This window comes from Spermophilus citellus, assembly GCF_964194105.1.
Source record: "Spermophilus citellus genome assembly, chromosome: 9".
Taxonomy (NCBI): Eukaryota; Metazoa; Chordata; class Mammalia; order Rodentia; family Sciuridae; genus Spermophilus; species Spermophilus citellus.
In genome coordinates, this window is record NC_138191.1 from 125539094 (window position 1) to 125566075 (window position 26982).

The following is a 26982-nucleotide window of genomic DNA, read 5'->3' on the forward strand; positions in this document are numbered from 1 at the left end:
TATTTACCAGATTAGAATCCTCTCTAGTGTTTAATCCTGCATCAAATACAGAAAGGCAAACCATCGGCTTCAAGAGAGTCAGGGTTTGTGTTCAGAGAGGACATGCTCTAGAAAGAATCTCTGTTTTAGGAGGACCCGGCACACTGGCTGTAGCTGTTTAAGGAACAGCCTTGGACATTTCCAGCTGCTCCAGAGGTGGAGAGCACGGAGGGTGGTCCAAGGAGTCTTTGCTGTGCGCTCAGCACATCAGCAGATGATATGCTGTGGAGATGGGACCCAGGGGCCACAGCTGCACTGGGCTCACATGGCACTCGGAGCCAGGCTGCCTGGGAGGCCCTGGCACCCAAGCACGCTCCTTGCTCAGAGACCCAGGACCCCAGCTAAGTGGTGCGGGTCAGAGCCACCCCTCCCTCTCCTCCTGGGAGATGCCCAGCACGGACTTGTGGGGGATCCCGCACTCCTGCAGCGATCTGGTGAGGTCAGAAAACCGTCTCCGGGGCACCTCCATGGTCTCAATGCTGCAGCCTCGGTAGGTCACTTTGTTCCTCTGCTCAGCCACGGCTACCACCGTCTGTAAGTCATCAGTTGGCCGGAAATGGCGGATGAACCTTTGGCCTGAGGGTGATCGGACAGCGAGCAGCAGCCTGGGTTCTTCGTCTGATGGTTCCTCCAGGTTTCGATCCTGGGAGGGGCCCTGCTTCTTGGTTCCAGTGGCAAACTTCCTCTCCAGGGCACCAGCGCAAGCTCTGGAATCTTCTTTGCTTGGCTTCACAGTGCAGGCCTCCTCTTGGTAAGGGGCCCGGATGCTGCTCAGTTGCAGTGAACTGGCCTTTTTGGCTACCGTGTCCACAGCCCCCTCCTGGAGGCGCCTCCTGCTGATGGAAGGCAGGACGGGGTACTTATTGAGGGAAGAGGAAGCCGCGAGGGGCCCCTGCTGCAGCAGTTCAGGGATCTCCTCGAAGGCCCCCTGGGCTGGAGAAATGGGTGCACAGGCTCCTGGCTTCTGGCTGCCAGGAGACTCACAGGGAATGGCTGGTGGCCGGGGGGAAGCGGTGCATTGGGAGCTGTCCTCCTTCCCCTGGGGTTTGTGCAGAGTGGGCCGCGTCCGGCCCTTGGCAGACTTGGGCCTGATGACATGCATTTTGAGGGAGTTTGACTGCCAAAGAAAGCTACCAGTTGCAATGTCGATGACAGCGCTGGGCTTGGGTGGTGCTGTGTTCACAGGGACTTCTGTGGCCATTGCTTCTCAGGACCCCTGAGGAAGCAGGAAAAAAACAGAGGAGGCAGTGGGTTAACCATCCCTGAACACCTGGATCCATGCCATCGCTTCCCAAGTGCCCAGAGTAAGCACCAGCAGGCCACAGTCCCGGAGCCTTCTCTCTGGATTTCTGGCATCTGGAGAAGGCGCCAGCCGCGATTCATGTATTCATTCATTTTAGGTCATTGGGATAGATCAGCAAACCAAAGTCCTCACCACTTAGAATTATTATAGTGAGGAAGGACAGGGGCTAAGCGCACATGTAAAAAGATATTTTCAAAGAGTAACAACTGCTATGAAGAAAATACAGGATTGGCGGAGTGGAGGACTAATTCTGATTCTTAGGAGGAGGGGCTGTGAGCTGGGAGAGCACAATGGTGAAGATGCCCTGTTGACAATCCAGAGCAGGGTCACCTAACTTTTCCCATAAATATTTTCTGCTTTGGGAGCCACAGGGTCTGTTACGGCTACTCAACTCTGCCACTGTGGCACAAACCGCCCTGCCATCCGTCACACAGCAGCTGTGGCCGTTCCAATAGAACTAACTTTAGTTACAAAAATGGCGGGGGGGCAGATTGGGCCCCTGGGGAGGGAAGGGCACTGGTGAGGTCGTGTAGCAGGGGGAGCTTGGTAGAGTCCAGGGAATTCGTGGGTTCCCAGGCCTGGGAACCCTCCCTGGGGTGGCCTGTGCCATCCATGGACAGATGCAAACATCAGGAGGGTGGGCGACAGCTGCTTTGGCTCCAAGAGGAAAGTGACCCTGTTAAGGTGCTAAGCAGGGAAACCAGGCTCAGCTCCACTCAAGAGATGATAGCTTCTCCCTGTGCCCCCAACCCGCCATCGTAGAGTGTCCTTCCCCATGGGACCCTCGGTCTACCCAGGCACATTGTCCACTGTGGAGGCACTGACTTCTGGCATGCCAGCTCCCCTCTCGTCTCGGCCCTTCCTCCTTCCTCCTTCCCAGTCTACTCCTAGCTTGCCCTTGCTTTTCCTTCCTCTGTCATTCCCTCCAGCCTTGCTGGGTGGCTCTGCATGAACCACTTAAAATCCTTCCTTAACTTTGTCACCAGGGCTTGGGGGAGAGGAACAGAAAGGCCCCACTGCCCCTCCGGCCATCTCGCTGGAGAGGCGCTCAAATTCTAGACAAGGGGTGCCCAAAGCTCTTCTGTAAAGAGCCAGAAGGGGGCTATTTGGGGCTCTGCAGTGGTCCGGTCTGTTTCAGCCACTCAACTCCACGTCTTTGCAGCAGCTCCAGAGATGGCAGGGAGACGAACACAGGTGGCCATGTCCAATAAAACTGCAACTAGGGACTCTGAAATGTGAATTTCATATAATTTTCATGTTGTCACAAAATATTCCTCTTTTGATTTTTCCCCCAATGATTTAAACATGCAAACAGGCTCTTCTCGTCTCACAAGCCACACAGTAGCAGGTGGCTGACCAGTTTGGGCCTGGTAATTGGTCAGACTCCATCTTAAACCAACTCTAAGGGGAATCTGGGCACATGCTAATCCTACGGCTGCGTGAGCCAGGAGGTAGTGCTGCCTGATGGTCACACAGCAAGCTGGTGGCAGAATCTGAAACAGAGCCAGGTCTTGTGACATTCAGTCCTGGGTCCTTTGTACCCAAATGAGCTGCTACTTGAAGGAGCAGCCTTGGCTCTCTCCCAGCACATCACATTCTGTCTCTGCCACTTGCATTTCTTGCTTCCCAACCACCTCGTAACCCCAAGGGCCTCTGCACTGGGTCTCCAGGAGGCTGCTCAGGCGAGTCAGGGAAATAACCACAGAGGCTACACTCTGAGGCGGCAGGAGGAGCATTTCTCCATGTAGACCCAGAATCACTAAGTCATGTCACTGCTTCTGTCATTGCCATCTTGGTGGCCCCTTCACTAACACCATTACTGCCATCTCCTCCCAGTCCCCAATTGCAGGTTTCCCAGAATGCTGTGGGCTCCCTGCTTCCCTCTGCATTCCAACCATCATGGTGACTCCTGCTTTCTCTACTCAGGCTGACCAGGTCTCTCCCAGCCTTCTGAAGACCTTCTGGTGACTTCCCAGTGCCTCATGGTCCCCAAGAAACAGTATTTCAGGCACAAGAGCAGAGGACCAGAGTCACAAGACCTCCAGATAGCTACATGACTGTTTATTCTGGCATATAACTTTCCTCATTTATCAAATTAGATCTATGACTTTGAAGATGCTACTTAAATACCTCTGAACCTCAGTGTTATTCTCTGTAACATGAAAACAGGAACACCAAGTAAAGTGTAAGTGGGAAGAACCAGGCCTGGTACATAGTAGGGGCTTAGTTAAATGTTCAGGGCGCTTGCTTTGGGTGTTGGCTGACTGCCTATCTAGTGCTTTTGGTTATTCTAGGTCCAAAGCTGCATCTGTTGCTCTAGAGCTTTTCCCCAGGGGGTCCTTGGAGTTCCTCCCCCCAGTTAGTGCTAACCAGAGGGAGGTCCTGGGGCTTACACTGCACAGGGAGCTACCAGCTATGCAGTTGCCTCAAAAATGCAAAGAAAAAAAAATCCTGAGTTGACCACTTTCCTTTTAATTTCACACTCCACTGACCTCAAATTCACCCCCCTCCAGGCTAGCTTCCCCACCCAGTCCTCAACAACATTCCCCAAGCCTCTCGGCCTGTGTCCTAACCTTGCCACTCTGTGCACGTTACCAGTGTCACCTGGTTATAGGGAGTATTCTCTCCTCTTGCCAACAAAATCTTCACCCAAACACACTAACCCCATAAATTCCTGATGTCTTTCTCTGCTGAAAATCAGGGGATAAGTGACTCTCGGCTTCTTGTTTTAAAGGCCTGTGTTTGCTCCATTCCACTCACAGCCCAGGTCTTCCTCTCCTTCCCATTTGCATTCATCCTTCACACTCAGTCTGGCCACTGGTCGTTCAGAAACTTCTCATTAGCAAATGCTTGGCCGGGCGCGGTGGCCCACTCCTATAATCCCAGCGGCTCGGGAGGCTGAGAGAAAGACCACGAGTTCAAAGCCAGCATCAGCAATGTCAAGGTGCAAAGCAACTCAGTGAGACCCTGTCTCTAAATAAAATACCAAATAGGGCTGGGGATGGGGTTCAGTGATCGAGTGCCCCTAAGTCCAATCCCTGGTACCCCCTCCCCCCAAAGAAGCCTGCCTGTCTCCTTGTTAGTTTGATCTATTTTCTGATCAGCTTCTAAGACACGTTTTCCCCAAATTCAGTTCTAGAGTCTTTCGCTTGTAATGAGGCAGCTCTGCATGTAACTGGGAACAGCGTGACAAGACCATAACTGTCCAACTCCTGGGCCAAGGATAAGCTTGCTCCCCTCTCTCCCCACCCTCCCTGCCGGGGAAGGGCTATTAATTTGCCACAGCTTCTACAGAATTATCACAGGCTTGGCTTCCAACACCCACACATGCCTCAGGAAGGTTTAACTGTCAGTAAGTTTGGTAACTTAGAAACCTCTTCCTTAACAACTTTGACGAGTGAAGTCATGTGTTCTAACAGTCTCTGCTATTTTTAACAGTAAAACTTGACTATGTGCATGCACTTGTTATACCTTTTGGTACTATATAATTAGCCATGTTCAGGGGGTGTCATATTCGAGACACCCTGGTCATAAGATAACATGACTGCAAGCTATCTTAGAGAAAAGCCTCCATTATGACTAATTCCCCAAAGCCCACTCATGGTTATTTAGAGACTAACACCTCCTTCAGGTAAAACCGTTATATCCAACCTGCTTCCATAACCCACTGCCTCCTCCCAAGTGCAGGGACCATCTGTCACATGGAGGGAACACCAGCTCCCCCTGGGGCACCCAGCACAAGGGCAGGGGAGGTAGAGGGAACAGGTGTTTGGGGATCTGGCCAAGTGTGCCTTTATATTCACACCTTGGGTCCCAAACTCTGCCCGCCACCCCCAGTCCAAGCAGGCTTCCACAGCACCATCATTATCATGCTCAGCAAATTTCACTACCTCTAGGCCTGGCAGAGGCTCAACCACAAAGAGATTTGACAAGATCTAGGCGTAGGACTCCGTCAAGCTGCCAGCTGAGTAGGCAAGTGGCCTGTTTACTTAAACACAATAGCGGCACTGCAGAGACCTGCTAGGAGGAAACAAACCCTGAGGACGGTTTCCAAGAAGTTGCCAGGGGGCAGGTGCCCATTAAGATTCACACCAAATCAAATGGAAAGGAAGAAATTTTGATGGGAGAAAGGAAAGCCATGATTTCTGCCTTCTAAGGCTACCCACCATGTTCCACGGGGTCAGTGCACCCCATTTTTCAACCCAAATCTAAACCTCCAGTAAAAGCAATAAAATATACCCACCTACATACCATCTGCTGGTGTATACCAAGATGCATACATTGGAATTGGTCTTTTAAAACTGTTTATCAGCTAATCCCAACTCCTGTCACCCACCCCCCATCAACATCTAGAAGAACTAACAGGAGATGGTAGTCAGCCCCAGAGAAAACTTTGGTACCATTCCCAATTCTACCCTAGACTAAGACCAGAACGCACTGTCCTGTGCCCAGTGCCACGCTGAATCACAAGCCAAGTGATCAGAAGATTGGAAAGGAAATCGGGGGTGATTCCAGCAGCAAAGGGGCGGGGATCACTCATTGATTTCCAAGTTTTGGCAGCCCTGGAAGCAAAGAAACTTAAAGCTCAGAAGAAGGGACTTGGGGGAAGGGCAAGACAGCAGGACTGGACAGTGAGAGATGACTAGGGTGACAGAGCACAGGTCTGGGGGAGGTTCCCTCGGGTTCCAGCCCCTCCGTGGGACTGGGACGTCCTTTGCTCTGTCTGGATCAGTGTCCAGAGGCTGGCTGTGCACAGCCCCGAGCTGGTCCTACTTCCACCGCCGTGAGCTCTGGCCGGGGCGTGCTCTGTCCCCCCGGAGGAGCGACTTCCCTCCTGGGGGCTCCAGTCCCCCGGGCAGGCGACGCACCAGGGCTCTGGGACCCGCCTGCCCCGGTCCGTTGCAGGCGCGGCGGGGCCGCGGGCGGGCAGCCTGCCCTGCTCACCTCGCCGCTCCGCTCCATCCACCTCCTGCGCCTGGCGCGGCCCGCTGGTAAACAGCCCCGTCTCCCTGGCAACCATAGGGGGCCACGTGCTTCCGGTCCGACCGGAACCGGCCCCGGAGGGGTGCGGTCCGGAGCGGGGCCGGGAGAGGCGGGTCAGAGCCCCAGGTCGCCGGACCCTCAGCCCTGCAGCTGGAGGCGACCGGACCCCAGCCCGCGCCTCCTGCCCTCCCCACCTCGCTGCCCGTTGCTCCTCAACCCCCTGATGTGACCTTGGATCAGACCCTGACCCTCCCAGCGACCCTGACTCCCTGGTTTAAAAGGAGGCTTAGGGACTGATTGATTCCGGCCAACCCTAGAATCCCAGTGGCTGCTTTTTGGGGAGCAGGACCACTGATCCGCTTCTCCTCCTGGGTACCGCCCTTTGGGCACCAGTTCCAGCTGCCCACTCTGGGCGCACATCCTGAACCTCTGAGCCAGGGCCACCGCACCTCCTCTGAGGGCCTGGCCAGGACCTCCTTCACTTCAAACACAGGCAGTCACTTCTAGGGCATCTCTGGCTCTTGCTCTGCATTTCCCAGACCCTGGAGTCTGGCTCATCGCGTCAGCCCTTGTCTTGGCAAGAACCTTCCACACCTTGTCCTGCTCTCTTTCTATCCCTAAGGTGCTATGGAACCCTCATCCCGATCCCTCTACCCACATCTGGATCCTAAAGAAACCTTGGCAGGTCACACACATTGATGTGATGGGAAGTGTGGTCTCCAGCCTCAACTGGACCGTGGGTGCTGCTCAGCAGGTCTGCCATTTTCTCCTCCCTTCTCTCTCCTCCTCAGTGGCTATTTCAAACCTGTCTTCCCTCCTGAAACCTCCTACCTCTCCCACTTCCTCCTCCATCTTGGAAGATAATCTTACTGCCCTCTGCAGAGAAAAAATAGAAGGCATCATATGGAAACTTTTATAGCCGTCTGCCGTCAGACCTACAACTTGCCTGCCTTTGCTTTCTCCATCCTGCCAGTTGGAATGGAAAGGGGCTGTCCTTGGATTCTGTCTGAGGTTAACTGCGCCTCCACGGGGCCTGTCACATCACGTGGTCACACATACACACTCTCACAGTACTCCAGGACTTTTCTCCTGCTATCCCCTTAACCTGGAAGATTCTTCCCCTTCCTTTGCCTAATTCCCATCCATTCTTCATGTCCTGGCCTAACAGATGAAGCTTTTCTTCCAAAATTGACTTTAAAAGAAGCCCCGACTGGACCACTCTCTGCCAGGTTCTATTCTAGACTTTTGGAATATGCAGATGAGTAATTTAGTGGCTGTATTATTAGAAGGCAAAGGTACTAGATATGCAAGAACCATAGATTAGTTATCTAGCTCCGGGGCTAAATATCTACTATTGCTCCTCAACCCTCTGATGTGACCTTGGATCAGACCCTGCCTGGCCTGGCCGTGCAGGTGTGCGATTTTGATATGAACAAAACTGAATCTTCAGAACATTCAGTTTTGTTGAGAAGACATATTGTATGCTGATAGAGTTACAAATCAGATTGTTTTCAATACAATTTGAGCCAGGGGTAGAGGAGCACGCACGGGCTGGACGTGATCATGTGTGGATGGGCATAGGCAGCAAGATTTTTGAGGCGGTGGTGGGTGGGGGTCGTGTTTCTGCTCATCTCAGAGAGAAAGCTCTTGATTTGTGGCAGCTGCTGGTGAGGCCTGGGCTGGGCAAGCCTATTGGGATGCCAGCTGTCACTTGCCCAGCAGGAGTCTTGTGGCCCCAGAAAGGTACAGGAGTTGGCAGTTTTAGGAGCCCATAGTTTTGCAGGTCGGTGCTTATGGCTTATTTCTTGTTAATGATTCTATCAGAAATATCTAAGCGATGCCTTCATCCCTTCAGCACCCACTCAGAAAAGATTAAAGTAGATTCTTCATCAGCTATTTTAATATCACCTAGGAATTATGTAATCCTTTGGAGAAGCAAATGGGCTTCTCACCCCCCATGGGTGTGCGCCTTTGGCAGCGCACAGTAAAGTGGTCATTGTGCCCATGGTCTCTTCATGCTCAAGGGTACGTGTGGACCCCCATTCCTTTCCATCTCTGTCTCACTCCACTCCCCCAGTTCTCTCCTGCACTCCAGCCAGGTGTTCCCCAAATGGACCTTCAGCTTTCTCGTCTCCAGCGTCTTTGCTCCTGCCGGTCCCACCTTGTTCCCTTCCTTGAGGTGAACCTAAACTGCCTGATCCTTCAAGGCCCTTCTTCCATGAAGGCCTTTCCTGACTACTCCTCCTACCCAATGTCATGTGCTCCTGCTGGTCCCCTCTGGTCCAGTGGAACATGCCCAAGATGGCAGCATTCAGCTCCTTCAGGAGACACCATTGACTCCTTTGCTTTAGAAAACACTGTGCTCAGGACCCCCAGCTCATTAGGGCAGAGCTGTGTTGGAACTCATATCCACCTGGTTCCAGTGCCCACTCTGTACCCCAGAACCCCACTCTGCCCCTTCCCCACATTTCCAAAAGCACTGTATGTGGAGCTGCTGTTGAGCTGGTGGTAGGTGTTGCAGGCAAGGTCCCTGAAGTCAAAGCTTGCATTTCAGTCCTGGCTCCACCACTTGCCAGCCAAGGACCTTCCCTTCTCTGCACCTCAGTTTCCACATCTGTAGAATAGGATTGCTGGGAGGGTGAAGTGAGATAACGCCTGGACAGATCCTAGCACAGTGCCTGGCACTCGGAAGTGCTTAATGAAGGTTATGTTGCTTTCTGACCATGAGGCTCTCCTTCAGTGGGTTATGAGCTCCTCCCCTTTGCCTAGGTGCTGCCTGCTGTGTGGTGGGTGCTCAGCTAATGAGAATTGAATTAGTAATGATGGTGATGTTCATTCCATGCTGGCTTTTTTCCTGGGAATCCCATGAGCTGCCAGCTGATGCCCCAAAGCTAACCGGCTTGAGGTCCCTCAGGCCCAGCTCAAGGCAGAAGGTCCAGTTTTTTAGAGACTTGTTCTGAAAGAGCGTTTGGCCCCATTTCCAACTAGCGATTTCTAGACTTCAGTGTCTATACCCAGGGTCTTTTTTCAGTGGGAGGGTACTGGGGACTGAATCCAGGGGTGCTTAATCACTGAGCCACATCCATGGCCTTTTTTATTTTATTATCATTTTTAAAATTTTTGAGACAGGGTCTCACTAAATTGCTTAGGGCCTTACTAAGTTGCTGAGGCTGGTTTTGAACTTTCGATCCTCCTGCCTCAGCCTCCCAAGCTTTTGGGACTGTAGGCATGAGCCACCACACTCTACCTGTACCTGGTGTCTTGCTCTGGGGCTTCTTGATCCCATTAGACATTTGCATTGAGGTCCTGGATAACCTTCAGGAGGAATGTGAACTGGGTGGATAATCTAGTTAACGAGGCTGAGCCGCTGGTACCTTAGTCATGTCTCCTGGTGAATCAGCTTCCTGAGGGCATCTGCCGGAGGGAAGTTTCTAGATAATGAAGCTTACCCCTTGAAGTACTTTAGGGCTTTATTGTTTTCCCCATATTGTTGGAAAATATCCAAAAATGAGTTGCCTACTTTCGGGTCTCCTTGAGCAGACTCCGACAAGCACTGTCGTTACCTTGGCAACTGTCGGCCAAGTGCATTTACCTTTGGGAGTTGGTTGAGTCTGTTGGTGCTCCTTGGGGGCTGGGCAGGACCACTGTCTCCATCTCAGAGGAGGAAGCTGAGCTTAAATCCTCTGACAGGAAATAGGGCCAGCTCCAGGCCTCTCTCCTGTGGTAGGATCTGAGTTACTTGCTGTCTGTCTATCTTTCTAGCAGCTCTGCACAGAGCACCTTGTCCTGGCTGCTCGGGTGCAATATAGCTGATGCCACCAGCCATCTGCCCCCACACTCAGTGGCCCCAGGCTCACAGGCCTCCATGGTTACTGGTTTATCTTTCCTCCCTGGCCTTCCTACCAAGAAAGCCATTCTGCATTCCATTCCTGTGCAACAGCTGGCTCTGAAAAGGGGGTAGGGGGTGAGGGGCTTGTTAGAATTGTGAGTAAAATAAGTACGCTGTGGTACCTGCGGCGCTGTTTGGGTGGCTGGGTCTTCCCAGCTGTGTTTTGGATAGGTGCAGCCTTTGGGCTAATGGTTCACCTAACTACCGGGTGAGAAGGAGTGCCCACTTTGGGGGTCCGGTGCACCTGGGGGTAAGTCTGGCACCTGTCAATTCACAGGGCAAATGACCTAACCTCTGCCAGGTTCAGTTACCCTCAGTGATAAACTGGGATCGATAACATAAGCCTCATAGGGAGTATCCCAGGAGGACTCACGGAGATGACCTGCAGCCTCATTTTGGTACTAGGTTGGTTGTAGGTATTGCTTTTGTCTATGTGACTCGAAATATGACAAGACAGTGACCATTCACTCATCCACTCATTCCTCAGGTGTGTATATGCCCCCCATCTCTTCTTGCCTAGTTTACTTTTGTGTACGATGAAGAAGATGTCATAATAGCAATAACAGCAAACATGACGTGGTCAGTAACCTAGCAGGGTGTTAAGGGAGTGCAATATATAAGTTGTCCTCTTCGTCGTTGGTACTCATTGTGTCAGGCACAGTGCTAGGTGGGTGCTAGGGATTAGGAAGTGGATAAAATGGCTGTGACCTTGGTTCTCGTGGGGCTTTGCAGTTTATGTCCATCTTACTTTCTCCTTTGCAGAGTCCACCAGGGTTTCAGTGCTGTGTGTTGAAAGATGGACCAATGAGTTGCGCACATAACCCGGAGGGCCTCCCAGGGCCCCCCCACTTGCTGCAGGAGTCGGTTGAATGTGGCTGCCCCTCCCTCTCTGGCTCTCTGGCCCTGAGCTCTTGGTTTTGTCTGAGTCCCAAACCAAAAGTCAAAAGGAGGGAACCGCATCTGTCTCGCCCAAGTCGTAGCTGTGGTCTCTGAAAATGCTGAGACCTTCCGAATGCCACGGGGACGAGGGGTCTAGGTGGGGACTAGTGAGCAGGAAGAAGCCCTGGGTTTGGAGTTAGGGACAGAAGGTAAATCCTGGCCCTGCCACTTGGTAGCTTTTGTGGATTTTTTTCAGATCATTTTTCTCCCCTGAGCCCTGGTTTCCTCGTCTGTCAAATGCGACAGTGATGGCACCTGCCTTGAAGGGCTGTAGGGAGAAGGAAATGGGAGCAGAATACAGGCTGAAGTTCATTCAAGGCCTCCTCCAGTGCCCCTCCTGAGGGAAGCTCTCTGTGACCCTCCCCAGAGGGTTCACGCTCCTGCCTCTGAGCACAAAAGACATTCATTTCTACAAGCTCCAGAGCGGTGCTCCCAGCTCCACGTGAGCTTCCTCTGGGCTCCCTGGATACAGACTCAGACAGAGAAGCGCATTGTTGGGAGCCTCCCGGGAGGTCCAGCCATTGGGAACTGAACCAGGCAAGATTGGGCAGAAGACAAAGTTGCCTCAGGGGTGGGGTGGGGGGAGAAAAGGCTAATACAGTGGGAGAAATTGACCCAGAAGGAGAATCCTACTTACAAAGGGAGAAGCTGACATGCATGGGGAAAGATGTCACGGGGGGAGAATCTGACGCTGTGGGAGACGCTGGCAAATAGCAGGAGAAGCTGATGCATAGAGGGGGAAGCTGATGCAGGCAGTCGCTGAGGTCTTGGCCAGTCCTCCAGGGAGTTCTGGGGCTGGCAACGCCTCTCGGAGTTATCCTGAAAGAGGCAGGGGACAAGCCTTTAAACCATCACCCCAGCCAGGCATGAACTAGAGACGACCCTTTCCCTTCTCCCCTAAGGGGTCATAACCTCCAGACATAGAGTCCCCTGCAGCAGGGGGCAGTTCCCAGGGAGTGAGGGTGGGGACCAGCTGGCATGTCCTCCCTGAAGATCCAGCTAAACATGGAAGAACCAATGGAGAAGTGAACCCAGACCTTCTGCCCACACGGCGCTTAGGGCTATATTCGGTCTATACGTATTTGGTATCTGTGGTCGGCTTGGCAGCCTGGCTCAGGCCAGAATCTTCTCATTAGCCAAGCACGCAGTTGGTGCTTAATAAGAGTCTGTCAGATTTCATTACCAGTAGCCAACTTTGACCCCTCTCTTTGTCTCTTTAAAATACCATCGCCTGCCCATTCCAAAGATGTCTCTCCTTTGTGCACCAAAGCTGCGCACAATTTTTTTTTTCAAACTCAGAAGAGAAAAGGGAAGCAAAAGCCTGTGGAGATAGAACCTAATTTTAAAAACATCCCGCATAGCAAGGAAAGGAAGGGTGGCCAGCACACGACCTGGTCAGGGCCCAGCCTCACAGCATCCGCCAGAATTTTGCCAAAGAGGGCAAAATAGTAAACGCACTTGGTCACCTCTCCCCGGGCTCTGCGACAGGCTGGGTGTTTTGAAGTTTCCCTGGGAAACTTTGCCATGGGGTGAAAATCTAGCTGCAGCTCGGGCACCTGCCAAAGTCTCTAGGCTCAGCTGAGCTATTGTTCATGCTCCAAGTCCTGACGTTATCAGGCGTAACCTGATTTATGATGGGGCCCATGTGGCTCACTGGGACACAAGACACCATTCTCCTCCATTGGCCCGTGGGCAGTGTGCCTAATCTGGGTGTCATTACCACTGATGGTAATGAAAACTCGAGGTTTACCTGTTACTGTGGTTTGTAACAGGTAACAGTCTTATTTTCATTGTTTCAACTGGTTCCCACAAGTCCGTGGAGTAGACAGCTGTAGGATTATAAGGAATTGGTTCAGCTTCTCTGGGCCTCCGTTACCCCCTCTCTATGGTGATCACAGGAACTCCTAAGATGTGAGGGTTGAGTCATACAATACCCGCCAGGCCCTTAGCATTCTTAATAAAGGCTTGACATTACTCGTAGGGATTATTAGTCTCACTTTACAGGAGGAAGCCAAGTTTCGGAGAGACGAAGTTTACCACCAAGACACTAGGGTTTCAAGTGGGGAAAACCCCTGGACAGAGATGCAAATGGAACCAGGTTTCCCTGAGCTGGATCGCCACCGTCAACAGTGTATGTGTCATTGAGAACAGAGGGACTCCTGACTCCTCCAAAGGAAAAAGAAAATGTTGAAGAGATGGTGTTGTTCAAAGAAGTTTTTTTTTTAAAACAAGATACTTGGACTTTTTAATGGAATCCTTCTTATTTTTTAATATTTGGGTCTAAAAACCAGGAAGGATATTATATTCAGAGAGAACTGAAGAAAGCTCTCTACGCCCTCTGCTGAAGGCTTTCCGAGGCCTGCACAGTGACTGGTTTGCATTCATATGGCCTCGTCTCATTCCAGTCCCTTCTTCCCAAATAGGAGTTCCACTGGCAGACAAAGAAGGTGGGACCCTGGCTCCCTGGACCCCTGCTATCCTTGGGGATGAAGGTCATTGCCCTTCCTGTTGTCCTTATCTCCTGCCATAAGTAGTAAGCCAGATAGGTGGTACCAGGATGCTGTCCTCGCTCTTCCATTGGGGTGGCCCCTCCTGAGGTGGCACTGGGTGAAGGAAGGCCACAAGTCACCGAAACAGGCTGCCACCAAAGTTCTGCTTCTGTTTCTCTTGTGGAGTGTGCTGACCTCAGTGCCGAGACCTCATAGAACTTCTAGGATGTTGCTGGCTTTGTACTCAGAAGAGGCGCCGGCTGTGGTTCGACCACTTCTGACCCTGGGAGGGTCTTCCTTTGGATGTTAGTTGCCTTTATTTAAAGTCTTGTGGCTTCCGCACAAAATGGCAGGCACATATCTAGCTAGTTTAGGTGTGGTGCATTATTATCAGAAAGACATTCTAACGATGACTTAAGGAATAACTGGTCACTGTTAGTCATTGTGACCAGGGGAGCAGATTGCATTCCTCTGCAAAATGAAGAAAGGCCCCCTAGGAAAAGGAAAATTTGTAGATTTATTCTGGATTAGTTGAGTAGATATTTGTCCAAATCCATTTTTAAAAAAAGTCTGTTTCAGCTGTATAACAGTAACTTTCGGGTCCCTAATCTTAAAAATGTCTAAACCACCCCTAGTGGTGGAATTGACAGCTTTCAAGGTCATGGTGTAACAGGAACCTGTATGCAGGAAGGGTCCCTTCTGTAGCCCCACAGCATGTCCTGAAGAGCTGCAGCCCGAGAGGGGTCCCACCTTTCTCCAGGAACTGAAAATGACCCCCCCTTGGCTCAGGTTGATGTAAAATAAGAAAAGTTCAAAGCCAAGAACACCAGCCCCTCTGGATATCATCATGCATTTACAATTTCACAGAAAAAAAAAAAAACAAAATATGAATGAGTTAGGAAAGACAGTCTCAATCCATTTTTTAAAAAGGCAAACATAGGTGGACCCAGAAACTTTTCCTCCTCGGAGAGTAGAAGCACCGACTCCTGCCTGCGCGGGAGGGGGCTTCTGCCACAGCAGTGAGGCTTCCAACAGGGCAACGAGGCAGGAAGGCGCCCGGGAAAATGTCCCCAAACCCTGCCTTTGGTTTTCTTCTTCAAGTTCATGTTTTGACTGTATTTTTATTGCAAAGTTAATACTGAGTACCGGCAGCAGCCCCTCTTCACCTTCCCTGGAACCTATTCCTTTCCTACACGAAGGTGTAGCCACTCCTAAAACTTGGGTGTTCATTCATCTAGGTCCTTACCCTGCCCCGCCCCCACACCTGGAAACATTGTAATAGAAAAATAATACCTGCTCATTGTAAAAAATAAAAACAAATTGCATAGCTGCATACAAAACAGCTGTTGCCCCTCGGTTTCTCTATCCACCTCCTAAATCCCACTGCCTAGAGATATTGCTATTAAAGACAATATATTTTCAAAACACCTAATTTTATTACCCACCCTCCATTGGTGGTTTCCATTGTTCTGAGATCACAAACAATACCGCATAAACATCCTTGTATATATTTTTGTGCCCGCTTCTGGAAGCATTTTGTAGAAGTAAAAATCACTGAGTCCACATGCATTTGCTATTTTAAAATATGGATCGAGGGTGTCTCTCCTGCCTCGTACATATTTGATTTCTCCTTTGAGGTTGTAAATGCCTGATGATATCCGGAGGGACTGGCATTTCTAGCTTTGAACTTTTCCTGTTAATGTTGCGTCAGACCTGAGGGGGCTTCTGCCTCCAGTGGTGGTTTTCTGCATTTGAGGGGAAGGCAGTGGAGCATTGTCCTAAATGTCATGGAAACTGGGTGCTCATCGTGGGTTAGCAAGAAACTCTGTGTCACGGGGTAAACCTGGTCCTATTTCTTCCCCAGGAGAGAGGCCGATGATCCCAACCAGGCCATCACTTTGCTTTAGGGACCTGGTGACAGCCCCCCTGCAAAGCCCCCTGGTGGGGAATGCCAAGGCTGCACCATACTCTTTGCCGCTTTTCCTGTTCCTTGTTTCCTCATTGGCAGTAACAGTCCCCACCCTCAGCAGTTTCTGGCAGTTCCAGAGGATGGTCAGCCACATCACGGGAAGGAGCGCCTTCCTCTCCTACTATGGATAGGACTGCTACTGTGGGCTCAGAGGCAAAGGGATCCCTGTGGACGACCCAGATAGGTGTGTGCAGGGCTCCAAGGCCACCTGCCATTCGATTTGCACTGAAGCTGTAGCTTGAAGCCAGAGAGGGGCGGGGCAGGGGGAGAACCAGGAGCCTTTCATAGCAAGTAGAGAAACCAACTCAGGCCAACGTAAGAAAAGACTGGAAGGGTCACAGGGTGGGACTTGAAGAGCCTGTGTCCGGGGCCAGCTTCTTGAACACGTGACTATGAAGTTGGCCAGGCCAGTCCTCCTAAGGGCACAACATGTGTATGTGCTGCTGCCACCACCTTGCCGTTTTTTTTTTTTTTTAAGAGAGAGAGAGAGAATTTTTTTTTTTAATGTTTATTTTAGTTCTCGGAGGACACAACATCTTTGTTGGTATGTGGTGCTGAGGATTGAACCCGGGCCGCATGCATGCTAGGCGAGCGTGCTACTGCTTGAGCCACATCCCCAGCCCTGCCGTTTTTGACAAGAGGTCTGTGTTCCCTTCCACACCAGGCCCTGCATGGCTCGTAGCTGGTCCTGTTCAGAGCACTAGAAGCTATTTTAAAGGAACTGTGTGCTCTTCCCCCAGCCCTTGGATTTTAGGATTATGGGTGTGGCTAGACTACCCTGCTGCCTCCTGGCCCTATTACATGTTCTAGGAGAGAATCCAAGTGGCCCAGTTTGGAAAAGTTGACCATCTGGGTGCGATCACACGGCCCGACCTGGATTCCAAGGCCTGCTCCTAAGGATGGGGTGGGCGAGCACGGCTTCCTAGAAGAGGTGACAGCTGGTGTCATCTGGGGAGGGTGCAGGGAGGAAACCGGGTAGTATGCGTGTTGCTTCATTTGAAGAAATAAGAAGACAAAGTGTTCCTTGCCACATTCAACCTAGATGGACAGTTATGTCCCCACCCCAGGGCCTGAAGTATCACACCTGAGCTTGAGTCTCCCGCGCTTGGTGGTGGAACAGCGGACGGGCCAGGACGGGTGGTCTGCAGGAGGACTGATTTAACCCTCCTAGTGAATGTAGGAGGCGGTGTCACCACCCCCATGTTACAGGTGAGGACGGGGAGGTCCCAGACCAAGAGCCGCTAAGCCTTGTGGTCCTAAGTGGCAAAACCAGGACTGGAATAGGGTTTGCCTCTGTCATAGCCCGTCCCCTTTCCTTGATGATGTGTGCCTCCTGGTCCAAGTTCAAAGGCAGATTCAAAACTATGAGCCAAAGATGAAGGCCAAGAGCCCACCTGCAGATGGGAAAGGGAAAGGGGATGGAAACGCTGTCCTTGGCATTTCTGGTCTTAGGATCTGAGCCCAGGTTTATCTTGTCTTCTTACTGGCCGTCCCCGGGGGCTCCGGGGGCTCCGCATCCCTGACCCTGGTGGTGGAAGAAGCGGGCAGAGGTCAATCCCCTGCTGTTCCCCCGCCCCGCCCCCCGCCCCCGAGCCCCCAGCCAGCTCTGAGCACTGAGAGCGAGGACTGTGACTGTTCTTGTTGACAGTAGTCTCCTTCAAGACTATAGAAGAAGATTAACATTAAACAGGGACGAGAGATGGGAGGGAAAGGGAGAGAGAAGGGAAATTGCATGGAAATGGAAGGAGACCCTCATTGTTATACAAAATTACATACAAGAGGAGCTGAAGGGAAAGAGGGAAAAAAAACAAGGGAGAGAAATGAAGTGCAGTAGATGGGGTAGAGAGAGAAGATGGGAGGGGAGGGGAGGGGAGGGGGGATAGTAGAGGATAGGAAAGACAGCAGAATACAACAGACACTAGTATGTAAAAACGTGGATGTGTAACCGATGTGATTCTGCAATCTGTATATGGGGGGAAAATGGGAGTGCCTAACCCACTTGAATCAAATGTATGAAATATGGTATGTCAAGAGCTATGTAATGTTTTGAACTACTAATAAAAAAAAAAAGACTATCCCAGTGCTTGGCACATAGAAGGTGCTCAGGAAAAATGGCTGGACCGATGGAGGAGTCTCAGGGACCTATTTGAGTTCTGGGTCTATCATTCCCAGCCACATAATTTTTTTTATCGTTTTAATTATTTGTTTTTATCTTACCTCCCCTTAGTATTTTTCCCTGATTTGAAATGTCACTATTACTCTTGAAGACACAGGTATTTTCAGCACCCCCCCTTTCACGAGGTCTCTATTATGTATCCTTTGTCTTAGGGCTGTGATTAAACTTATTGTATCCACATGATCATGTGTATATTCAAATGATAAGGTTTATTGTTTCCTGCAGGGTAGGATATGTGCTAAGTCTCGGCTACTTAAGGGCAACCATTAGATGATTAGAATGTAAACTCCTGCTACTGCCCTGTTCTTAATTTGTTTTGTATTTCCAGGACAGCAGCTAACTTCACAAAGGTTTGTAATCAACAAATTGTTGGGTCTTGCAAATATCATGAGTATACTTTTTGTCCTCCCATCATTGCTTCAACATTCTTTTGTTGAACTAAGCACTTAACCAGCAACTATTAATTATTGTAAGGGTCCGGCGAAGCGTCGGAGAAGGAGAGACCACACGAGACTAACTCCATGCAATGGCAAGGGGGATTTTTATTAGAGGGACCTGTTCCAGCGCGCTGGGACTCTGTGCTCACTCAAGAAGGGAGAGCAGCCCAGAGCCCAGAGCAGAGGTCAAGCAGAGCTTAAGTACACTTTTTGGAGAGGGCGGTGGGCTTTGCATACATCAGAACAAATCATCATGAGGCGCGGGGAAATTGAACAACAACTCTGATACATGATTAGTCCATTCATTGGCGGGAACAGTTTGGGCAGGGGTGATTGGTCACTTCCAAGTGGGGCACACATTCAAACTGATTGGTCCTGGGGCCTATATGTGTACGTGCCATGTTACCTGGAGCCCTTAGCTATTAAACAACCAGGGAATCAATGGAGATATTTACTGAGCAGCTCCCGCATTGTCCTAACAACTTACAGGTTCCGGGGATAGCAGAGGAATTGTAACAATAGGCTTTTACCTTTTAGCCCAGGCCTTGTAATTTAGAAGCTTTACAATGCCCTAGTCTTTTACACTTTAACTCAGACTTTTGCAGCTTAGAATCAGCTTAGAAATTTTACCTTTACAATTATCAGATCTATTAAGATGATATATAGCAATTCTTTTCCTCTCTGCTTAGACACACACACACACACACACGCACACACGCACGCACGCGCACCACACACCCCACACGCCAGCCACATAATTTTGAGAAATTTGCCTTTCTGAATTGCGTTTCCTCCCCTATAAGATGGGGACAATGACTATACTGCCCAGGGGACCGAGTCACCAAGGAAACAGCAGTAGGTACTAGGGGGGCTCAGTGGACGTTACTGGCTGTTTTTATTTATTTTTAATATTACAGTCGGCCACGGGCTTTGCATCCTCAATTCCACCAACCTCACACGGAAACTATTTGAAAAACAATGCGTCTGTTCTGAACACATATAGGCTTTTTTCTTGTTATTCCCTAAACAACACAGTATAATGATTATTTTCATAGCATTTACATTGCACTAGGTATTATAGAGGACATGTGTAGGTTATAGGCAAATATTATGTCATTTTACATAAGAGACTTGAGCTTGAGTACCTCGGCATCCTCAGGGATGCGGAACCCTTCCTCCTTGGAACTGAGGGACAACTGTTTTAGTAGTAGTTTGCCACTCTGGCTCCAGGAGGAGAGGCAGGTGAGTCCCTTGCTGTTCCACCTGAGGTCCTCCAGCTGATTGCCCAGGAACCCTTGCACCAATGCCGTCTCCCTCTCATTTGATCCCAGATGCTGTGTGATGCATGACTGCTGCTATGAGAGGCTGAAGGAGCCTGGCTGCCAGCCCGTGTTGAATAGCTACCAGTCCCTCATCATCAATAAGACGGTGGACTGTGAGTAGCCTTCTCTGTAGGGAAATGCCTTAGAATCTGGTCTTTCCTTAACCACCACTTCCTTGTTGACCCAGTGTTCTTTTAGGAAATGAGATTTTTTTTCCAGATGCTTTGAGATGGAAAGGGGCAAGACCCAGGACCAGAGCTCCTTGGAAAGGGCTTGTTTTATCTCTCATTGGTCTCTCTGCCCAAAGCTGTATTTCTAGCACCTGGCAAATAGTACATGCTCAATAAAAAGTTGTTGACTTGAGATTTCATTGTCTTTTTTTTTTTTTAAAGCCCTGACTCACCCAGCAGCATGGATGAATCTTTTTTTTTTAATATTTATTTTTTTAATATTTATTTATTTATTTTTAGTTCTCAGCCGACACAACATCTTTGTTTGTATGTGGTGCTGAGGATCGAACCCGGGCTGCACGCATGCCAGGCGAGCACGCTACCGCTTGAGCCACATCCCCAGCCCAGATTTCATTGTCTTTGCAGCTTCCCTTGGCAACTGTTGCTGTTGCAAACATTCTTCCTGATTTCTGTCATGTGTTAACAAAGCAGCTCAACCGTCTTTCAGTTGAGCAAATACTCGTTAAGGGCAACTGCATGCCAGGCATGCAGATCGGTGCCATGGGGGACACAAAAGTAACTAGGAGGGGTATAAGAAGGGAATCCATAGGATATTGAGGCCACTGAAAGAGGTGGAAAAAAGCCAGAGTGGGCAGGTACACTGAGAGTCCACCCACGGGGAACGACCTGGGGTCCCGGAGGCGTGGAGCGGCTGGTGGGGTGTAGCTATGGGTAGGGCAAGTGTGGTCTAAAGAGCAAGTGGCTTTGGGCAGTAGCCTTCTGTGGGTCGCACCCATTCTAGCCTGTGGTCTGGGTCCCCCATACAGGGTGGGGCTCCCTTCCTAGGGTGGGGGTGCGGGAACACCTTTCCTCCCCGGTGTGATTATCCATAGTGAGGGTCTCTGGAGCTCCTCTGTCTCCGTGAGGCCAGGGAAAGCCATCCCAAGGACACGCACCCGCCCCCCCCCCCACATTCCAGAGCGCTCAGTGTGCTGACCCGGGATTCTAACTCGGCTCGTACCAGATCCAGGGTTGGGACTGTGAGGTCTTCTGGGCACCAGCTGTGAGGATGGACGTGGGGTAGACTGGAGGCTCCAACACTGGCTGGAGAAGATCAGCTTCAGCTCCTCCCGCCGCCCCCTGCGTGGCCCCCGCCCCCCAGGAGTGCTCCCCTGACCGGAAGCACCCCTTTCCCCCGGGGAGCTCAAGCAGGCTTCAGGCTGGAGCTCTCTGCCCAGGGTCATCCTCAGGCCTAAAGCGAAGCACCTCTTCCACGACGCCCCTAAGGCCACACCGGGAGAGGGGAAGGTGGGGGGTGCCCAGGACGTTGTTTGTTGCAACACAAGAATGACACCTTCTTGAGGCCAGGGGCTGTCTGCCCCATGAGGAGGGGCCGGTGACTGTCGGTTAGAGAGGGAGGGATGCCTGGCAAGGTCCCCCGACCGTCCCCATCCTGGTTCCTGGTGTTTTGCAGGGCTCCCTCTCTTCATCTTGGTTGAGGTGGCAAGTGTCCCCAAGAGGCCCCACTTTTGGAGAAGAATGCTCAAGGGCGCCCTCCTCTGATGGCTCAGAAAGTGCAAGGATGGGGAAGAAGGGAACAGGTGGTGTCCAGGGAGGGCAGTGGAATCAGGGGATGGAGAGAGGCTTCCTCCCCTGGTCAGAGGCCCATACCAAGCCTCCACCCGGGCTGCTCACAGGGTAGAGGGCCCGTGGGAACACTGTACCTCAGGAGATGGGAGGGTGCAGGAAAGTAACTGGGGGTGGGAGGAGGCTGGAGCCCCACCAGGTGGCACATGTCCCCTGATTGGCGTGTGCCAGGTGGTGACGAGAGCTGGACTGGCCAGCTGGTGGCCTGGGCTGTGCTTTCCTCACGTGCTGCCCCGAGCCTTGCCCCGGGCTCCCGCAGTCTGGAGCCCTCCCTGCCCAGGGGCCTAGCATAGGAGGGACTGTGTGTCAGCACCGGGCATCAGCAACCCCCAGCAGTGAGCCGAGAGCCAGGCCACCTGGGCTCTTGCTGGATCTGTGGCTGCTGTGTGTTGGGACCCAGGCACAATTATTCACCTGCCCAGTATGCACTGAGCACCCCTGGGCGCCTGTCCAATGCCAGCACTGTGCCAGGGCCAGGCACAGAGCAAGGGCAGGCCAGGCTCCTCCTGTCCTTCGAGTCACATTCTTATGGAAACTCCAGGTGGCAAGATAGATGCTCTACATGAAGCACCTTGAACCCCAGCAATGGGCCTCTCAGGTGGGTATTATTCCCTCCACTATCAAAGAGGAGGCTGAGCTCAGAGAGGTTGAGTCACAGCCACGGTCACAGTCAGGGAAAGAAGAGTTGGGGTTCAGAACCAGGTGGGCCTGCCTCCCACCACCCTGCCCTGTAGACGGTGACAGGCTCATGCTTGTTGGAAGGACTCTCACACAAATGTAGGCCTCGTGATCTGCAGCAAGCTAGTCAGAAGGTTCAGCCCTGGCCCAGGGAGGGCAACGAGGGCCTCTCTAATGGCTCAGATCTCCCAACTCCTGCTAAAAGGTGAAGGAGCCAGGCAGAGCCAGGTACCACCCCCGCCTCCCCCCTGCCAGCCTCCCCTCTCCCAGCTGGGCCTTTGTCTCCCTGTCTCTACAGCGGAGCTCATCACCGGTGTCTCACAAAGTGGCTGGGAGCACTGAGGAGAGTGACCTGCTACAGCGGCTGGCCTGCAGTGGCTACCCAGTTAGTGCCCTTCCTTTGGGACACAGCGATTTCCCGGTCTGTCCAGGTTTCCTCTTCCCCTCTACTTGGTGGGAAAGCACTGGGCGGCCAAGGCTGTTCCGGCCACTCTCCTGGGGTAGGCCCCCCTCCCTACTCCCTACCCCTCAGTTCAAAGAGCTGCCCCGCAAGGGTTAACCCCTCCCCAGCCTCCCTTGAGTTCTGAAATCCTGCACCCAAGCCTGGTCCCATGTTGCCTAGCAACCAGTGGCTGCTGGGGAGGGATGTGGTAGGTGAGCCGGGAAGGAAAGGCGCAAAACACCTTGGTCTGTCCACCTAAATGCCACCAGGAGATCAATGCAGACACAGGCCTCTGACAGAGCCCAGGGGCTGGTTTGCTGGGAGGGGACAGCTGCCCTCCAGCAGCCTGTGGGGTGGTTCTCCCTCCTCTGAGTGGGCTTACATAAGTACTTGGCATTTGCAAGGGACTTTAAGATCACCGGCAGTGACACCCCCCTCCACCCACGCATGCATGCATGTGTCGTGTGGGGAGGAGCCCAGCCTTGGAGACAGACCGTCGGTCGGTTCTAGCCACCTGTACTGCTGTCACCTCCGTCTCTGGGCCTCCAATGACCCCTCTACCAGAGTGGGAAGGCGGAAGTGGCAGCTTCTGGGAGTTGAGTTTGCAGAGACCTTTGTCACCTGCGTGAGCCACAGATCTGGAACCAGATCCTGGCTCCTGAACCCCGGCACAGGCACCTTTGGCTGGTTGGTGCCCAGGCCACGTAAGGGCAGCCTGGAAGGCTGTCAGCAAACACTGCGGGGGCAGACAGCCATCAGGGCGGAGAGCAAAAGGGAAAGACGCCACCCCTGTCGGGAGGGAGCTTCCCTTCTAGGGGCAAGAGCCCACGACCTGGTCACCATGGAGACACATTCTGATAGGGAGCAGGCTGTGAGCAGCTCACACAAGGTGCCAAGCTGGGGCAAGGTGCAGGCCAGGGGCAGGGGGCCTACCTAGGTGGCCGAGGGAGGCCTGCGAGGGGGGTCTGAGGCTGGTTGCCAGCGGCAGGAGCGGGGAGCCTTGGGAAGGAAGGGAGAGGGGGTTGGCGCTGCCCCAGGCGGGAGCTTTGTTCTGGAAAGATTCCTGGGGCTGCCGTGCAGAAGTGGGGAGGGACGAGGAGCCAGGAGGAGACAGCTTCTGAAGCCCTGTGGAGGGTGACCGGAGTTTGAACTGGGATGGTGGCAGGTGCCAGGACCTGCCAGCAGGTGGGAGTTGGTCTGAAGGAGAGGGCGGCTAAGGGGGGCTGGAGGCCTGAGGCCATGGGTCGTGGCGCCATCTATTGACCTGGCGAAATGGGGGAGCGGACCACGGAGACACCCGGGGTTTGGAGTCTGAGACGTGCTGTGGTTTGGATATGGGTAAGTGTGTCCCCCAGGGGTTCTTGTGTTGGCAGCTTGGTCCCCAGAGTGGCCATGTTGAGAAATGGGGGACTTTAAGAGGTGGGGCCCGTAGGAGGTCACTAGGTATCTGGGGGTTCTGGAAGAGACTAATGCAGTTCTCACGGGATGATGCTTAGTTCCCACAGAGGGTTGTTTATAAAAGCAAGACCGGCCCCTCCCGGGTCTCTCTGACTTCCGCCCTTGCTGTGTGATCTCCCCCTCTGGCCATGCTCCTGCCAGGATGCCATCCACCTCAAGGCAGCCAGGCAGGCCCCACAGAGCCACCACCTTGCTGTCTAGACTTTCAGCCTCCAAACCTATGTGCTACATAACCCTCTTTCTTTGTAAATTACACAGCGTCAGGTATTTTGTTATAGCTATGGAAAACGGACTAATAAAGGAACGTGTCAGACATCCAAGGGGTCAGCTATGAGACACTTGCATTGAAGTCTGGCGCTAAGGCAGAGGTCTGGGCTGGGGCTGGGAGTCCAGAAGATGTGAGGTGCTGAGACATTCTGATAGGGACCAGGCTACCAAGAGTGCCACTTGGTAGAGAATTGGGGGAAAATTTGAGCCCAGGCTGGGGGCACAGACAGGCCTGGTGAGGGTCTGGGTTAGCCACAGGCAGGAACGTAGTCCTGTGGCCTTCTCTCATTTGTGGAGATGTACTTCATGGAAAGGGAAAGAACATTCTGAAGCCACCAGTTCTTTTCTTCGTGCCTCAGTTTCTCCCACAGCACACTCCAAGATGCAGGATCTGATCTCGGTTTGCTTTTAGGAGGAGGCTCCCAGAGATGGCGTTTTTGGCCCAGGGCTGCCTCTTCTTCCCCGTCATGACAGGCCTGGTCCTACCGTGGCTGAGGGGTGGCAGTCCCCAGTGAAGGACCGTTGAGGAGATCCACTTCAGAAGGGCCAGGGGCTGGGTGAGCTATGGGAGGTGGAGACAGAAGTCAGGGAGGATTTAGGAAGGACAGGAGGACGAGGGGGAGGGAGAGGGCAGTGAGGGAAGGGAAGGAGGAGGCCTGGGAGTTGAGATGCAGGAGAGGAGCGAGGAGGAGAGGAGGGGACAGACAGAGACAAGCAGGAAGAGAGAAGGGGGGGGGCTGCCGCTGCCGCTCTGGGAGGGGCAGCAGAGGGGGGAGCCGGGCCTGGGGAGGGGCCTGAGGGACCTTGACAGCTTGTGGCAGATGGGGAAGGGGGAGTGGGAGGGCAGAGGTGGCCCAGGCCTCAGGAGGGGTGGGAGTGGCGTGAACATCCCTGGCACCTTCCCGAGGGAGAGTGCGAGCGGCAGCTGGGCGTGGGGCGGTGACATCTGCCTTGAGAAACGGTGCCTGCAGAGGGGCGCGGGAGGACAGCTCCTGCAGGCAGGTGGACGCTGCAGAGGAGGACAGCCTGCAGCCACGCCAGTCCCCTGACAGCCACCGCTTCTTCCTGTCATGGCAGCAGTGGGCCTGGCAGAGTGCCCTGCCCAGGAGCGCAGCCGCAGCAGCCTCGCCACCACCGGGAAGGAGGCACTTCTGTTCGTCACCACTTTATAGACAGACACCGAGGCTGACTTCCCAGGTTACACGCCAAGGCGTTTGGTGACCTTCTTCCTCACTGCAACCCCACAGACGTGGAACTCAGGGGAGTTAGAGAGAACGGGGTGGGGGGAAGCTGTGCCACAGACAGACAGACAGACAGACACAAACACACAGCTAGGACCCTGGACACCTAAGAAAAGGCCCCATCTAGTGGCTGCTCAACCCAAGGGCAGACGCTGGGTCCCCGAGGCCCACAGGCTCATTCGCTTATTCAACAGCTGTCTGTGCCACGGCTGAGGTGCCAGCATCTGTTCTAGATGTTGGAGACGCTGAGCCAGACGAGGGCCCTACGTCCCAGAACTCACGCTCCACAGAGGAGAGGCCCCAAGCAAGTCAACCAATCAGTCAGTGCAGATTGTGAAAAGTGGCAAATGACATAAACTGGGGGACATGGGAGAGTGGCTGGGATGGCCAGGGACAGCCTTTCTGAGGAGGTGGAATTTGATCAAGACCCAAAGTGTAGGATGGATCTCACCCCTTGAAGGTCTTGGAGAGAAGGGTTTCAGACCAAGACGGTAGCATGTGCAAAGGTCCTGGGACGACAGGGTAAGATGTGTGAGTTAAAAGAGGCTGAAGTCCTTGGAGCAGAATGAGGCTGGGAGGGTGAAGGTTCAATGAGGAAGGGGAGGCTGGGGGGGGTGCGGTCAGGGCAAGTGAGCTCTACAGGCCACCAGGGCTGGGGTGTCTTCCCTAAATAAGAGGAAAGCATAGTGGGGCTTGAAGAAGAATGAACATAATTCAGGGGACATTTCAAGACTGCTCCTGCTGATTTCCTTCCATTAAGGAGGAAGAGCTGGCGATGACAGGGACTTGGTACGGCCAGGATGGTGGAAAGAAGCAGGCAGAGCGTGAAATACTTTAAATGTGGAAATACTTTAAACAGGACTCGGGGCTGGGTGTGGACGTGGACAGAGGACCAGGTTGGCTCCTAGTTTTCTGGTTCCAGTCAGAGTTGGTGCCATGTGTTGAGTGTGGAGGGAGGACAGGCTTGGCAGGTGGAAGGGGCACTGGTCTGCCCAGGGTGCCATTTTGAACGTCCCAGTTGGAGGTGTCAAGCCACCCAAGTGGCATGTCAAGCAGGCAGTCAGAAATGTGAGATGGGCTCTGGGAACATGAGTCCCTGCCCTCCTCCCATGGCCCGTGGCTGCCCACGTACCTCAGGGCTCCTCCATGCAGCCCCCTCCCCACCCCTCGTTTCCGTCTAGGCCGTTCACTCCAGCACTGTGGGTGCCCGGATGTGGTGGGGAGTGCTTGCAGATGAAGGGGAAAGATGCCTGGCCCCTTCCCTTTCTGCCCTCAGCCCTTGGCCCCTGCAGCTCCCTGCTCTCCCCAGCCTTAAAGCCAAGCCCTGGATAGGCAGGGCACCCCCGTGACCCTGTGTGTCTCTGCAGGTGGATGTTCCCTGGATCCTGGTGACAGTTGCCTCTGTGGGCTGAAGGCCTGCGAGTGTGACAAGCAACCTGCTACTGCTTCAGAAAGAGCCCGCCCACCTATGAGAAAAACTTCAAGCCCTTCTCCAGGCGGCCCCAGCGCGGCAGGCACCGGCTCCAGGGCTAG

At 52.8% G+C, this 26982-nt stretch overlaps 2 protein-coding genes across 2 annotated transcripts; one reads left to right on the forward strand and one right to left on the reverse strand.

The window, feature by feature from the left end:
- Positions 1 to 394: 394 nt before the first annotated feature.
- On the reverse strand, positions 395 to 6360 carry UBXN10 (UBX domain protein 10; the record flags this gene model as incomplete). The annotated part of the gene is made up of 2 exons (XM_081305637.1): positions 6287 to 6360; positions 395 to 1255 (listed from the first exon to the last, which is right to left on the reverse strand). The coding sequence occupies exon 2, from the start codon at positions 1238 to 1240 to the stop codon at positions 395 to 397; it is 846 nt and encodes a 281-aa protein (XP_081161763.1). The 5' UTR covers positions 1241 to 1255; positions 6287 to 6360.
- On the forward strand, positions 1818 to 26982 carry PLA2G2C (phospholipase A2 group IIC; the record flags this gene model as incomplete). The annotated part of the gene is given in 7 exon segments (XM_081305638.1): positions 1818 to 1861; positions 6248 to 6333; positions 15651 to 15739; positions 15743 to 15795; positions 19556 to 19659; positions 26817 to 26882; positions 26885 to 26982. Coding segments are annotated over 7 exon segments (540 nt in total).